Source organism: Diachasma alloeum, unplaced genomic scaffold (assembly GCF_001412515.2).
Source record: "Diachasma alloeum isolate Michigan unplaced genomic scaffold, Dall2.0 Dall_scaffold_00185, whole genome shotgun sequence".
Taxonomy (NCBI): Eukaryota; Metazoa; Arthropoda; class Insecta; order Hymenoptera; family Braconidae; genus Diachasma; species Diachasma alloeum.
In genome coordinates, this window is record NW_021680351.1 from 2095892 (window position 1) to 2109900 (window position 14009).

The following is a 14009-nucleotide window of genomic DNA, read 5'->3' on the forward strand; positions in this document are numbered from 1 at the left end:
AGACTGCATTCCTGTGTTCTAGTCCCCGCCTCTCCTTCCTCATTTCTTTGCAGCTTCTAATAATTAATCATTCCATCAATTCATATTTAATAAGAGGCCATTTTTGGTGAGTTCAATGATTACAGATGTTTGATAATCACAGAATGTAATCGACGAAATCATTTGTAATCATGTAATCACATTCTGTTCTCTTGGTAATCACGGTTATCACATAGGCAATGGTGATCAGTGTAATTAGTTCCGTAATCCTGGGTAATCGATTACATTTTGTAATCGCGGTGTCGTCCAATTCGCCTGTGAATAGCCCCTTATACTTCACAAAATCGGCCTCTCGCCTAAACCCCATTAAGAAAAAATTCAACGCCGCGAAGAAGCATAAGCTTGACGTCTACGTCGTTAGAGCTGTAATGACACAAGTCGCCTTCCGTGAGTCAATTTTCCGTCGCAAACGATGTCTACGGGATATACAAGTGATTCGGGTCAACGAGTGTGACTGCGTCTGAACCCCCCTCCCCGCCAACTATTCTCATCATTACTCCCTCTCATTTTTATTCTCCACCCGAGAGAATCGATGATCATAGGTTACGCAGGTGACAATTGATTGGGCGGTATTGAATCGAGACAGGTGAATAATAAGGCAGTTGATATAAATAATTGGCCGGACGCGTCCGGACACGCGCGCTCGGCAGTTTGCGTCAGAAGGAACACCAAGTGTGTTTATCTATGTGTGTATGTGTGTGTGTATGTGTGTGTGTGTGTGTGGCTGGCCCCAATTCCTGTAAGGGATCGATGGAAAACGAGCTGCTGCGCGACGAGGTGAGAGTTTAGGTGACCGGGTGACGATCCACTCTCTTCTTTCCTCTTCATCTCTCCCTCTCACACCCCTCTCTGGGTCTATTGACTTGAACTCGAGTGGATACTCACAGAGATCACCCGTCATTCCTGCTTTCAGATCGTGAACTCTCTTGAGACAATACACGAGAGATGAAAAGATATTTTTAGGCCTTTTTCACAACTGTTCCGTCAATTTGCGGCTCGACACGAGGGGGCAAACGTCACGATATGCGCGCTGGATATAATTTTGATGACTCGGTTAACGGGGGGACACGGTCGTCATCGCGTGGACGCGTCGAGTGAATAATCCAGTTTCAGGGGTGTTATGAATTTTTTAGGACACGTGGGGAACTCGCGTGGGATATTTATTTTGGGGAAAGTGGGGGGGTATCTGATGGGAGACTCTGTTGATTCACATGGATGAGGCGGGGACTTTCTTCAGTGGCGTTTGGATTAATGCACTTTGTCACGGATAATGTGGGGTGGGTGCGTGCATCCGAGTGTTAAAGTGTCAATGAATTATGTGCACATAATGGTCTGAAATGATGAATGTTCACTTGGCAAATGTCAGCATTTGAAGGACCTCAGAGTCGATTGGTTGAAATCGAGAATTAAATATTGATCAATGACCCTCGTAGGGGTCCAAATCACAACATTATTTGAACCTCATGGGGTTTAAAATTTTATTTTGACCCTTAAATTACAATATTGATATTTAGCCTTTAGGAAGGTCAAACTTTAAATACTGATCCTCGAAGTAATAATTATGAAAGCCGAAATTTGAATACCGATTGACAAAAAGAATTGGAATTATCATATTAATTTGACTTTTATGAGGGTCAAAATTTTGGTACTGACCACTGAGGGTCAACATTTAAATATTGTTATGTGACACTTATAAGGGTCATAATTTTGATACTGACCCTCAAGGGTCAAACATGAGGATCGAGATTGGAATGTTGATCTTTGTTCCGCATAAGTGTCTAAATCAAAAAATTATTCAATTCTTCTGAGGTCTAAAATTTTAATGTTGACCCTTAAAATGACAATATTGATATTTAGCCCTTGTGAAGGTCAAACTTTAAATACTGATCCTCGAAGTAATAATCATGAAAGCCGAAATTTGAATACCGATTGACAAAAAGAATTGGAATTATCATATTAATTTGACTTTTATGAGGGTCACAATTTTGGTACTGACCACTGAGGGTCAACATTTAAATATTGTTATGTGACACTTATAAGGGTCATAATTTTGATACTGACCCTCAAGGGCCAAACATGAGGATCGAGATTGAAATGTTGATCTTTCTTCCGCATAAGTGTCTAAATCAAAAAATTATTTAATTCTTATGAGGTCTAAAATTTTAATGTTGACCCTCAAAATGACAATATTGATATTTAGCCCTTGTGAAGGTTAAACTTTAAATACTGATCCTAATTTTGATACTGACCCTCAAGGGCCAAACCTGAGGATCGAGATTGAAATGTTGATCTTTTTTCCGCATAAGTGTCAAAATAAAAAAATTATTTAATTCTTATGAGGTCTAAAATTTTAATGTTGACCCTTAAAATGACAAAATTGATATTTAGCCCTTGTGAAGGTCAAACTTTAAATACTGATCCTCGAAATAATAGTTATGAAAGCCGAAAATTGAATACCGATCGAAAAACGAGGATTGAAATTACCATATTGTTGCTTGACCCTTATGAGATCGAAATTTATTTGAATTGCACTCCGATTAATGATTTATTCAAATCACTTAAATTGTTCACGCACAGAAGCCCTAAATTATCAACTTCATTCTGTATTGTGCACCTTAAATCCTGTTGTAATCCCCTGGTGACGATCATTCCCCCGCACGAATTATCTAAAATCACCCAATTAAATCGAATTCCTGGACGAGCTTTTAAAACAAGAAGAGGAACGGAAGAAGATTGTAAATCGTCACAGCAATTATGTTGTTACATCCTCAAGTTTAATTAAGCCTAGAGTCAGGAATTAGGTGCCCTCCACCGGATTTAATTGAGACTGCGCACTCACCGGGATTACACCGGAGATTTAATGAATTTCCACTATTTGCGGAGATGGAGCAAGAAACGAGAAACAACGGGGGATTAAATTAATAAACCCCCATGATTATTGTTTATTCATCATGATACGTCAATACTGCCATTTTTTTGTTTTTTTTCATAATCCGTGTAACCTACATTCTACTCTCCCCGATCTCTCGCCGAAGTTTTCAGTTATTACCACCGGAAACATGGAATTTTATCATGAATATCGGCAATCTGATAGTTCGTTGAAAGTTTCCATCGGACATTGATGAAATTCTATCCACTGTCCTCATATTCAATTCGCATATCGAATTTCCACTAATTATAGAACGAAGGTAATAAGATCTTTCTCAGGCAAAAAAAATCCAACTGAAATCGGAGTTTATTAAGAATTAATACAGGTATTTCTTACATTTTTTGTAATAAAAAATTTCTTTCAATAAACTGTCTGTCCTCTAGGGAGAAAGTCCGCATCAGGCGTACTTTTTCTTACTATTCTAGGTGCTTAGACCGACCAATTAAAGCTATTATGTATTAATAATCCGATGAAATTTTTCATCGCCGATTTGAATTCTTTTCTATTTTTGTATGTATTCTATGAAAATGTGAAGATAGGAATTTAATTTATAGGTATTGGTCCATTATTGGAAAAAACAGATCAATTTTAAAATTTTTCCTACACATTGAAAAGCCAAAAATTCTGTTTTCATGTTGATCACGTTTCTCTCCCTCTTTTCACTTTCTCCCATCAGAACTGGATCATAGAAAGGACACACATTAATGTTTTTTCATTGTGAAAAAAAACAAACAATTTGAAATGTTCAAAATTGAAAAATCGTTTTTTTAAATTTATTTCTGATTTCTCTTTCCTACATTTTCCGTATTCCCTCTGAACGGAATAACATCACCGAAATTAAAAGTGTTTTTTCATTTTATTGATTATATTGATTTTATTGTTTTTTTTGTTCAAACCCCGGTCTGGACTATCCAGAATTATTTTTGTTTCAAATAATTGATTTTTCAGTTTAATAACTATTACATTTCATTATTATTATTATTATTATTATATCCAATCATTTACCTATGACGTCATAAAGATGTGGAACACTATATAAATTACCTTCTTTAATGTAAAGAAAGGCAACGTATGCAGTGCCCATTGTTACAATGGGGGTGGTAATAACTTTTGTTTAGTCTGTGTTTTGATCACAAAAAAATACTTTATTGATCCTCAACATAATTCCTTTCCATTCAACGTTGTAACTTAAAAATTAAGGAAAACCAATACATATAATAAGAATAAGAATGAATAAAATTAAATTAATCTGATTGTAAAGACGGAAATGAAAATAAAATAGTACAAATTAATCTCCAATTAATCGCTTCGCGCCCGTTCACTAGTGATTGATTAATTGAATAATCATTAATTCCGGATTAATGAAATTATTGGGGCGTTCATCGTATAGTCGCTTTTGGTAGCGTTTATTTTAATAACATACGGCGCCTTAAGTGCTGAAAATGAAAACAGTACGGTTGAGGTATTTTCCTGTGACTCTTCAATTAATCTGAAAAAGTGTTGATCCCATTACTAATTTTTCCAACCATGGAAGCTTAAATAAACGACTTTTGCTGTCGAGGTTGGAGATATACTATTAACCGTACTCACGTGAGGTCTTGTTAAATCTTATGCGCACTTTCGATGTATCAGGTTCTCTCTGATGAATGTCAACACTTTGGTTTTTCGCCACAAGTTGATTTGGTAGAGAAGGATGCACTGGCTGATTCATCGTCGGAACTGAAAAAAAAGGAACAACGAATGAATGAAATATTACGTCCCCTGATAGCTGCAGAGGAGAACAGACACAGAAAACATCCTGAATCAAGTCAGACTGAATTATGCCGGGAGTCGAGTTATTTCATGCCACGATCGACCACAGTCATCAACTCGTACACTGAGAGAAATATCGACAACGCTCAAATGATATTTCTATCGAAATGAGGGTGATGGGGTGATGTTTTAAATAAGACATCAGTGGGTAGAACCACTGATAATCCTAAACCTTCAGGATTAGAATTCACTGATATCAATCATGATAACTACGATTTTTTAATAAATAATCGTCCATAAATGGGGAAAATTCCCCGTCAAAGGGAACTGGTTATATCCAACCAATAACATCGTGAGTATCCTATTTTGTGATACAACAACATTAAAAAATATCTCGAGGCACAAACTTTGGAGGAGTGCAACTCGGCACATCGATATCATTCAGTAGATTTTTCGACTTGATTTAAGATGATTCGTCGATTTGATTCAAGTTGATTTTTTCGACTTGATGCAAGTCGATTCTTTTACTTATTACAGGTCGGTTATGACCTCATTCAAGTAGATTTTGTCACGTTGCTATTCACTCCGTGAAACATAAATATGTATGCAAATTGAACTGTAATTGTTCAGAAATGATTAAATAAAAAAAAACTCCGTGAAACATAGATTTTCCGACGTAAATCACTTCGTTACTTCGGCTCGAATCAAATTGTTTGTTCGGCATGAATCAATTCGATCAATTATTCATGTTTGAGACTTTCAAATTCGAACCAAACAAATTCTTTTTTTGGCAATTTTCAACTAGCGATTCTGTTGGCCCAAACAAGACTTGTTTGACAACGTGTTTGTTTTTCTCTCAGTGTAGCCCATTCGGCCACCGACGTCGATCTTTGAAATGACTTTGAAATCACATATCGTTAGCTGCATAGAAGACTAACGTAAGTGCCAAAAAATGTCCTCATACCAGAAGTTTTGAATTTTTAATTCCAGTTCCCATATTTGTTTTGTGTTTCTCGTTTCCTATTGAATTCTCGTATTTTGGCACTTACGTTACATTTCTATACAGCTAACGATATAGTCCAACCAAAATTTCTTTTCCCGCACGAACTTAGTTTCAGGCAACAAATTTTCATAGTTTCTATTATCAAATCGTTGGTTTGTCAATGAAAACAGGGGAAAACCATTTTTTCCAAAGGGAAAATAAGTTTGGTCCGACTATAAAATCACCAATCATTGTGTACAATATTTGGCCGTAGACAACCCCTTGTATCAACTATAATATTTCACGCTACCATTACTCTGCCTAACTCTCGCCTCAGTGATCCCATCGACAGGAATACTAAAAGGTCCATCACCATTGCTGTTGTACATTGCAATTTGAATATCATACAGCGTGGAGTCTTCCAGACCCGTCAAGGTGTACTGCAAGACATTCCCTAGATCCCTCATTGAATGCTGCCTAACGGACGCAGAGTTCGCTAACGAGTATTGAACCCATCTGATACGATATCCGAGGAGTTCTCCATTCCAGGAGTTCTTAGGTGGTGCCGCCCATGTGACCCTTAGCCTCCCACGCCCCGCAGGCACGACCCTAACGTATCTCGGAGCCGCTGACGGTAGCGTTTTGGGAGTCGCCGCGATCACATGATCACTTGGCTGACTACTGCCTATCGAATTTGTCGCAAATACGCGGACAGCGTATGTAACTCCTGAGTGGAGGTTGGTAATATTTGCATACTCCCAATCACTCGTTCCATATCCAGATGGGTCATTCAAATTCCTTGGTGTGACGGTTACGTTTTGAAACTTGGAGGACTCCCAGTTCTCGGCTACACCGGATCCCGAGGGGTTGTATTGAATGGTGTAATTTTTGATTGGACTATTGCCATCGAAAGGCCGCTTCCACGACAAAATCATTGAATTTGACATGATATCTTTCACCGTGAGGTTGGTCGGGGCGTCAGGACGGTCTGAAACATCAACCGGTGGTCATAATTGAATTGGCTAAAACCTTTAATTCCTCCGCCCCCCCCCCCTTGTTCATGTTACCAATTGACAGCTTTACAATTTAACGGTAATTATGATTGATTGATATGCATGTCACTGATGAAGATCAATGTGATCAAAGATCAATATTAATAACTTTGAGCAGGAAATTTGCTTGAAAATTTCGAGGTAACGGTGGCCTTTTGTTACCCCTTGACTTTACAGTAGAACCCCGTTATAAGGAGCCCCCATATAAGCCCACTTCTCCTCAATCGCTTTTTCGCCAGCGTGAAGGCTTCCCCCACTCCCTAACACTCTCGACACCCGAACGTAAACACATCGATGTTTACTGGGATGTCCTATTGTTTTGTATTTCCAGGAGACCAGAAATGTGAAATATTCTGGCAGTGAAATTTTTGAAAAATTAATTCAGTTCATACTCGACCGCCCCGGGAATAAGTTAAGAAACAGTTAAAGTAAACTTTAATAAAAGTCCATCGTTTATTATTTATTGAAGGGTACTGTCAATAAAACAAAATGTTGATCAGATTATTTTTTTATCCAATTGTTAATTAAAATATTGGAAAACATTTTTATGAAAAAAAATGGACCTTTAAATATTTTTATGGCACGAAGAAAGTTGTTTTCAAGTTGGTGAAAAAAGTTATATTCATGTTCATGGAAAAGAATGTTGGAATATGGCTTCAGCTCCTGGTCCTCATATATATATTATCTATAGTATAAGATGTATCTGTGTAAGCTAAGAAGGGGACGAGATCGTGCGCATGCGCAGATCTCGTCCCAGGCCGGATGTGGCGTGTATGCTGTACATTCCTATCAATTCCTGTACGAGACATGTTGGACGCTAGACGCGAGACGACTGACGTGCTTTACTGAATAAATCTTTGACTAGTTAATACTGTGTGTATATTTATTGTGTCCCAATCCCGCATAATCCATCAAAGAACATTGTTAAAAATTCAGTAAATAATAAAAAAATTATTTAACGAAAATATCTGTACATAAAACTTGAAAAATACTCAAACTGTTTATTTCTTATCCCTCTATTTTCGCTGAGAGTTGCGAGAACTGAGGTTGCCACTCAGCGCATGTTGGGCGGAACGAAATATAAGCGCTTTCGCCGAATCGGCTACCCCTGCACCCCCAGGCGCGTTCTTATAATGGGGTTCTACTGTACTCACCTTTCGCTAGAGTCATCGCAACTACAGGACAGCTGGTAGGTCCAGGACCATAGTCGTTGAATGCTGCAATTGAAATGCTGTACTGCGTGGATTCTTCCAGCCCCTTGAAGACGTACTCCATCGTATTTACATTTATTTCAATATTTGACGCATCGTTCGATGACGAGAGTTTTTTCGCCACAACGTGATATCCACGGAGTTCTCCATTCCAGGTATTAGGAGCAGGCGGCACCCAGGTGACCCTCACCGCATTAAGACCCGCAAGCTGGGCCTTAACCTCCTGCGGTGCCTGTGACGGTGGCTCTCCGGCGGTCGTCACCGTCACAGGATCACTTGGCTGACTAGTGCCTATCGAATTTGTCGCCAATACGCGGACGACGTATGTAACTCCTGGCTGAAGTTTGTCAATAACTCCACTCTCTTGTTCATTACTGGTTGTTCCATGGGTAGATGGAACATTCAATTTCATTGGCGTGATGGTTACGTTTTGGGTCTTGGGGGAATCCCAGTTATCGGCCGAATCGTCCGCTAAGGGGCGGTATTGAATAGTGTAGTTTGTGATTGGACTGTGGACGTCCGAAGACGCGCTCCACTGCACATTTACGGATCTTGACGTGATCGGAGTTAGGATGAGGGCGGTTGGAGGGTCAGGACGCTCTGAAACATTAAGGTGTTGCGCATGTAGATCGCGGGGGGTGAAACGGAAGGGGAGTCTGATTGTTCTCGAGCCCTGATTCAATCGCTGAGCACGAAATTTTCCAATTTTCAAGTAACTATTTAAGTGTGCATTTGAACATTTTTTGAATATTGATTTATCTGTCAGATTGATTGATTTTTTTCTCACTGTACTCCCTGCTCTGTTACTCTACTCACCTCTTCCCCGAGTCTTCCCAACAACAGGTTTGCTGGCACGTCCAAGACCCATGCTGTTGTAGGGTGTAACGTAAATAGTATAGTCTGTGGAGTCTTTCAGCCCCTTCAATATGAACTCCGTCGTATTCTTGAATTGTACGATGCCTTTTGTTGTATTGACCTCAGAGTTCGATGACGAGTGCTCGATCCAACTGAGATAATATCCATGGAGCTCCCTATGCCAGGAGCCCGTAGATGGTGGGTCGGCTGTGACCCTGAGCTCCCCATACCCGGCCGCCTGGACCTTAACGTTCTGCGGTGCCTCATCTTCACCAGTCGACACCTCCGTAGGACTTCTTGACTCATCCAAGACTGTCAGCAGAAAAAGTGAATTTAAAACGCTTAATACAATTACTATTTATCATTGATAATTTTTTATGTGATTTCTAACTTTGATGAGTGAAAGGAATTCATTGGTCAAATTTTTTCAACTAATTTTTCAAATAGCCTTTCGTTTGGCTAGAGTATTTTTCATCAGTGGCATTTCATCACACGGTATAATTTCGCGCAGTTGCTCTCCGACAATTGCGCAAACAGGTGAAATAAAAAATTTGACATCAATTCAGTAGCGAAGTGGTAAAACGGTTCAAGTCGATTTTGACTATTGGCCAGTTTTTAGTGAATACCTCGGAATCTAAGGGAGGTAACTAAATTTTGGTCAAGACCTTTTTTGTAGCACTCAATTTGCTCTAAAAAAAAGGTAATTACGAAAATTTCATTATCTCCTTTAAATTCGCAGATATTCTTCAAAAACTCAACTAAGAGATGAGTCGACTTAGACCGTTTTACCACTTCGCTACTGAATTATACCAAGAAATCACGTACAATCACTTTGAAATCAAGGGCAATCAGCAATCATTGTGTCACGATATTTGGCGAGGAATAACTCCTCGCCCTGAATCAAAATCAAAAAAGATATTCTGTAGCGAAGCGGTAAACCGGTTTAAGTCGATTTAGACTATTGGTCAGTTTTTAACGAATATCTCGGAACCTAAGGAAGATAGTTATGTTTGTGTAATAACCTTGTTTGGTGACGAACTAGGTTTAGGGTGGATGTGGGAGAAAAATGTGGAGGGAGGTGCTGGAAAATTAATGATGGCACTAATTATAAAAATATCACNTGGATGTGGGAGAAAAATGTGGAGGGAGATGCTGGAAAATTAATGATGGCACTAATTATAAAAATATCACTATTTATTCGTGGGATCGAACCACGTCGTTAATATTTTATACACTCTTTGGTAAATTGTCATTGTTGATAGCCTTTTGATTAACCAGTAATTTTCTGAAATTAATACTGTTGAATCGCTGAATTTAGTTGAAGTTTAACTAATTATTGTGGCGATGCACTGAACGAAACGTTGATCTTACAAAGACTGGTGATGTACTTGGTTACTAGTGAGCTAGGTGAGGTTCAAGAAGCTACACTGAGAGAAAAAATTATTCCTGCCAAGGATTGATATTCCCGTCAGAAGATAATATTTTTTCAGACCGAATTTTTCCAGGACCGTCATTTTCAGAGAGTCCAAGTCTATCCTCAAAAATTACAGTGATATTGAACAATCTGATTATTATGCTAGATATGACCTTGACAAAATGTTCTCCGATATCTTCCGGATTTTACAAATTGGCGATTTTCTCAGGTAAAGAAAATCGGAATAATTCCAAATGTTAATAATTATTATTGGAGTTTCTTCGAGGTCATATGCAGAAGAATATTCTTATAGATCACCATAATTCTCACGCTTGGAACTGATTTCGGAGCACCTGGAAATGACTGGCCTGGAGAAATACGTTCCAAAAGAGATATTTTCTTCTACTAAGAGTATGAAAAAGATATCACCAATAACATTTTCTTGGAAGGAATAAATTTTTTTCTCAGTGTACTGTACTCGGTGAAGTGCGATGTAAAATATCTACAGGTGATTTGCCCGAGATAGACTTGTACGGTGAGAGGCTAAGCCTAAACTGATTCGCGCGTCTTTCGGTTACTTATGACTGATGACCCGAAGGGTCCCGGAGATTTTCGAACTAGGCCGAGCTAGTCGACCAGAATGTTCTGGAATTTTAGTTGCGTTTCAAACAAACCTTTTTGGTAGCTCTTAATTCGCTCTACAAAAAAGATTATAATGACAATTTCGCTGTTTCTCTTAGATTCGGAGATATTCCTCGAAAACTCAGCGAAGAGCTAAGTCGACTTGACCCGGTTTACCGCTTTGCTACTGAATTGTTCATTCTTTTTTTTTTAATTTTTATTGAGCATAAAACCTGTTGGTTTATGCAGCTTAGTATGAGAAATACATAAAGCAAATGGAATTGAAGAAAAAATACATAAAAAATTGTTCATTCTGAATTTTACACGCTAACTTCCTCACACGAAGGACGAAAGTTGCTGAAAAAAAAAAAAAAAAAAATTTAATTTTTTGAGAGAAAAAATTAGTAACTTCCTAGCCGGGAACCGAACCCGGGACCTCCCAATGTCGCGTCGGGTGCTCTTACCATCTGAGCTACCAGGACACTTACGAATTTCACTCTCAAATTGACTCATACCCGAGTGGAAATTCTGTTCAGGTCTTGATCAGAAACTGATCAAGTCCGATCCGAAATTCTGATCAGGCGTGTTACGCCTCTGCCTTAGGTTTTTCCACTAGGGTTTCTCCGCCTTCCATCATTAGGCATTAATTAAATTTAATTTTTTGAGAGAAAAAATTAGTAACTTCCTAGCCGGGAATCGAACCCGGGACCTCCCAATGTCGCGTCGGGTGCTCTTACCATCTGAGCTACCAGGACACTTACGAATTTCACTCTCAAATTGACTCATACCCGAGTGGAAATTCTGTTCAGGTCTTGATCAGAAACTGATCAAGTCCGATCTGAATTTCTGATCAGGCGTGTTACGCTTCTGCCTTAGGTTCTTCCACTAGGGTTTCTCCGCCTTCCATCATTAGGCATTAATTAAATTTAATTTTTTGAGAGAAAAAATTAGTAACTTCCTAGCCGGGAAACCTTACATTGGAATAGTATCAACGTATGAACAACTTATTCATGATAGAATCTCACTCTCTTCCTGTGACTCAGCAATGTTCTCGAGGCTTTCATCGGCGTCAGAAAAAACGCCGCAATTACAGCCGGACATGAGCATCAAATCGATTACGGACATACCACTGCCCCTGCATATTTTTTCAAGGTCGCATATTGATGCAGCTTCGAGGGCTGGAGCATAATACATTGAAGGATTTGAACGATTACAATAATTCCATTCGAAAGCAAAACCTGAGTAATGCGTAATTGACCTCCGATGAATCAATTCAGTAGCGAAGTGATAGAACGGTTTAAGTCGACTTATCTCCCAGTTGTGTTTTTGAGGAATATTTCCCAATCTAAGGGAGATAGCAAAATTTTTATAATTACATTTATTGTAGCACTCAATCGGCTCTGCAAAAAAAGTTTTGACGAAAATTTCGCTATCTCCCTTAGATTCGGAAATATTCCTCAAAAATTCCACGGGGAGATAAGTCGACTTGAACCGTTTTACCACTTCGTTACTGAATTATTATAATGATGGAGAAAAATACTAACTTTGAACGATTGATCATTGGAAGAGTAATTTTTCCAAAAATCAGCAAAATTGAGAGGAATGAGGCGAATCGACATTAAGATTTTTTAAGGGGGGACTACTATGAATTTTGAAAGTCGTGGGTTATTGGAGTGAGACGTTTCATACGTTGAAGATCGATTATAGAGATCTGAAAACGAGAGTAATTAGTGCAAAAAAAATTTTTTTATTGTTCGTTTGCCCGAAAACACTTAAAGTGCTAAAAACAGTCCAGGGCCTCCAATTTCTGAGCTACAAAAGATTTTTTTTTTCAAAATTTTCGGAATAATGTGTGGAACAACAATTACGACCCAGTTTTTTGGAATTGGACTACTACATAGCTGATTTCGTTTTTTTTTTATATAAAAAAATTCACTATTTGTGTAAAGAAATATGAAAAAAGCAAATTTAGCCATGTAAGAGGTGAATTAAAAAAAACTAGCTCGTAATTGTTATTCCACATATTTTTCCGAAAATTTTGAAAAAAAATCATTTGTAGCTCAAAAATTTGAGGCCCTGGACTGTTTTTGGCATTTTAAGCGTTTTCGGGCAAACGAAGAATAAAAAATTTTTTTTTTTGACTAATTATTCGTTTTCAGATCTATATAATCGATCTTCAACGTATGAAAAGTCTCACTCCCATAACCCACGACTTTTAAAACTCACAGTAGTCTCCCCTTAACCAACAATATCAACGATTGTCAATAGTGAACTCACCCGTAATGACGACTGCGAAGACGATGGATCGGTACAACATTTTCGGCTTCCTCAATAAATTTCTGCTCAACGGTTTAGCTGACTGATGTGTTCGATCGTACGTCTCTATTCACAGTCCTTCAGTCCAAAAATTTCTCGTGGAATATATTTCGCATGTGATCTTTAGATACGTGGTGTACCTCACGTTTCGCTCATTTTATTTCCTGATATATTAACGCATGTTTTTAATTCTTTGAGAATGTAAACCGAGTGTGATATTCAATCGGTATCGGAAGAGTTTGGATTAGCTTTGTAACTTTGTGAATTCCTTAGGTGTCAACATTTGCAGGTGTCAATATGCTCTCGGATAGTGGTGACAATTGTGACTGACTCATTTCAGAACGATAAGCTGCATATGCACATGCAGGAATGTTGTGATGATACAAAAAATTGAAATGTTTATCAACTTTTCGTGACTCTGATCCAAAATTTGAGAATGATTGGAAAAATTCATGCGTGATGTTTACGTTTTTCTCCCCTACATTCATACATACAGGCACCACTTAAAAATCGCCTATTTTGACTTTTTAGATCATATTTAATGACCTTAACGAGCGGCTATTCACAGGCGTAATCGTGATGTCACTCGCTGATGTAATCAATTGTAATCCCAGTGAAATCAATGTAATCATTATAATCACATGATTACCATATTTGTAATCAAGTTTCGGTAATCAAGTGGTAATCATCTGTAATCACTTTAATCACTTGTAATCAGTGTAATCTTTCATAGTTGCTCCTAGTGAGACCGTGAATTTTGGTTTTGAATTTTCGAGCGCGTCATTTCTACCAACGATAAATCTCAGAGATCCCTGAATCAATTTTTCTGGGAATCCCA

The 14009-nt window shown here is 38.3% G+C and overlaps 1 protein-coding gene across 3 annotated transcripts; it reads right to left on the reverse strand.

Moving 5' to 3' along the window:
- Window positions 1-4098: 4098 nt before the first annotated feature.
- LOC107048050 (receptor-type tyrosine-protein phosphatase F) lies at window positions 4099-13293 on the reverse strand. 3 transcript variants are annotated; one of them, XM_015271008.1, is made up of 7 exons: window positions 13133-13293; window positions 11881-12033; window positions 8782-9132; window positions 7909-8565; window positions 6013-6690; window positions 4559-4687; window positions 4099-4404 (listed from the first exon to the last, which is right to left on the reverse strand). In XM_015271008.1, the coding sequence occupies exons 1-7, from the start codon at window positions 13170-13172 to the stop codon at window positions 4316-4318; spliced, it is 2097 nt and encodes a 698-aa protein (XP_015126494.1). In that variant the 5' UTR covers window positions 13173-13293; the 3' UTR covers window positions 4099-4315. The 3 variants fall into 3 exon arrangements, with proteins under 3 accessions (XP_015126494.1, XP_015126496.1, XP_015126495.1); XM_015271009.1 differs by having other exon boundaries at window positions 4314-4457; XM_015271010.1 differs by lacking the exon at window positions 6013-6690.
- Between the last annotated feature and the right edge of the window lie 716 nt (window positions 13294-14009).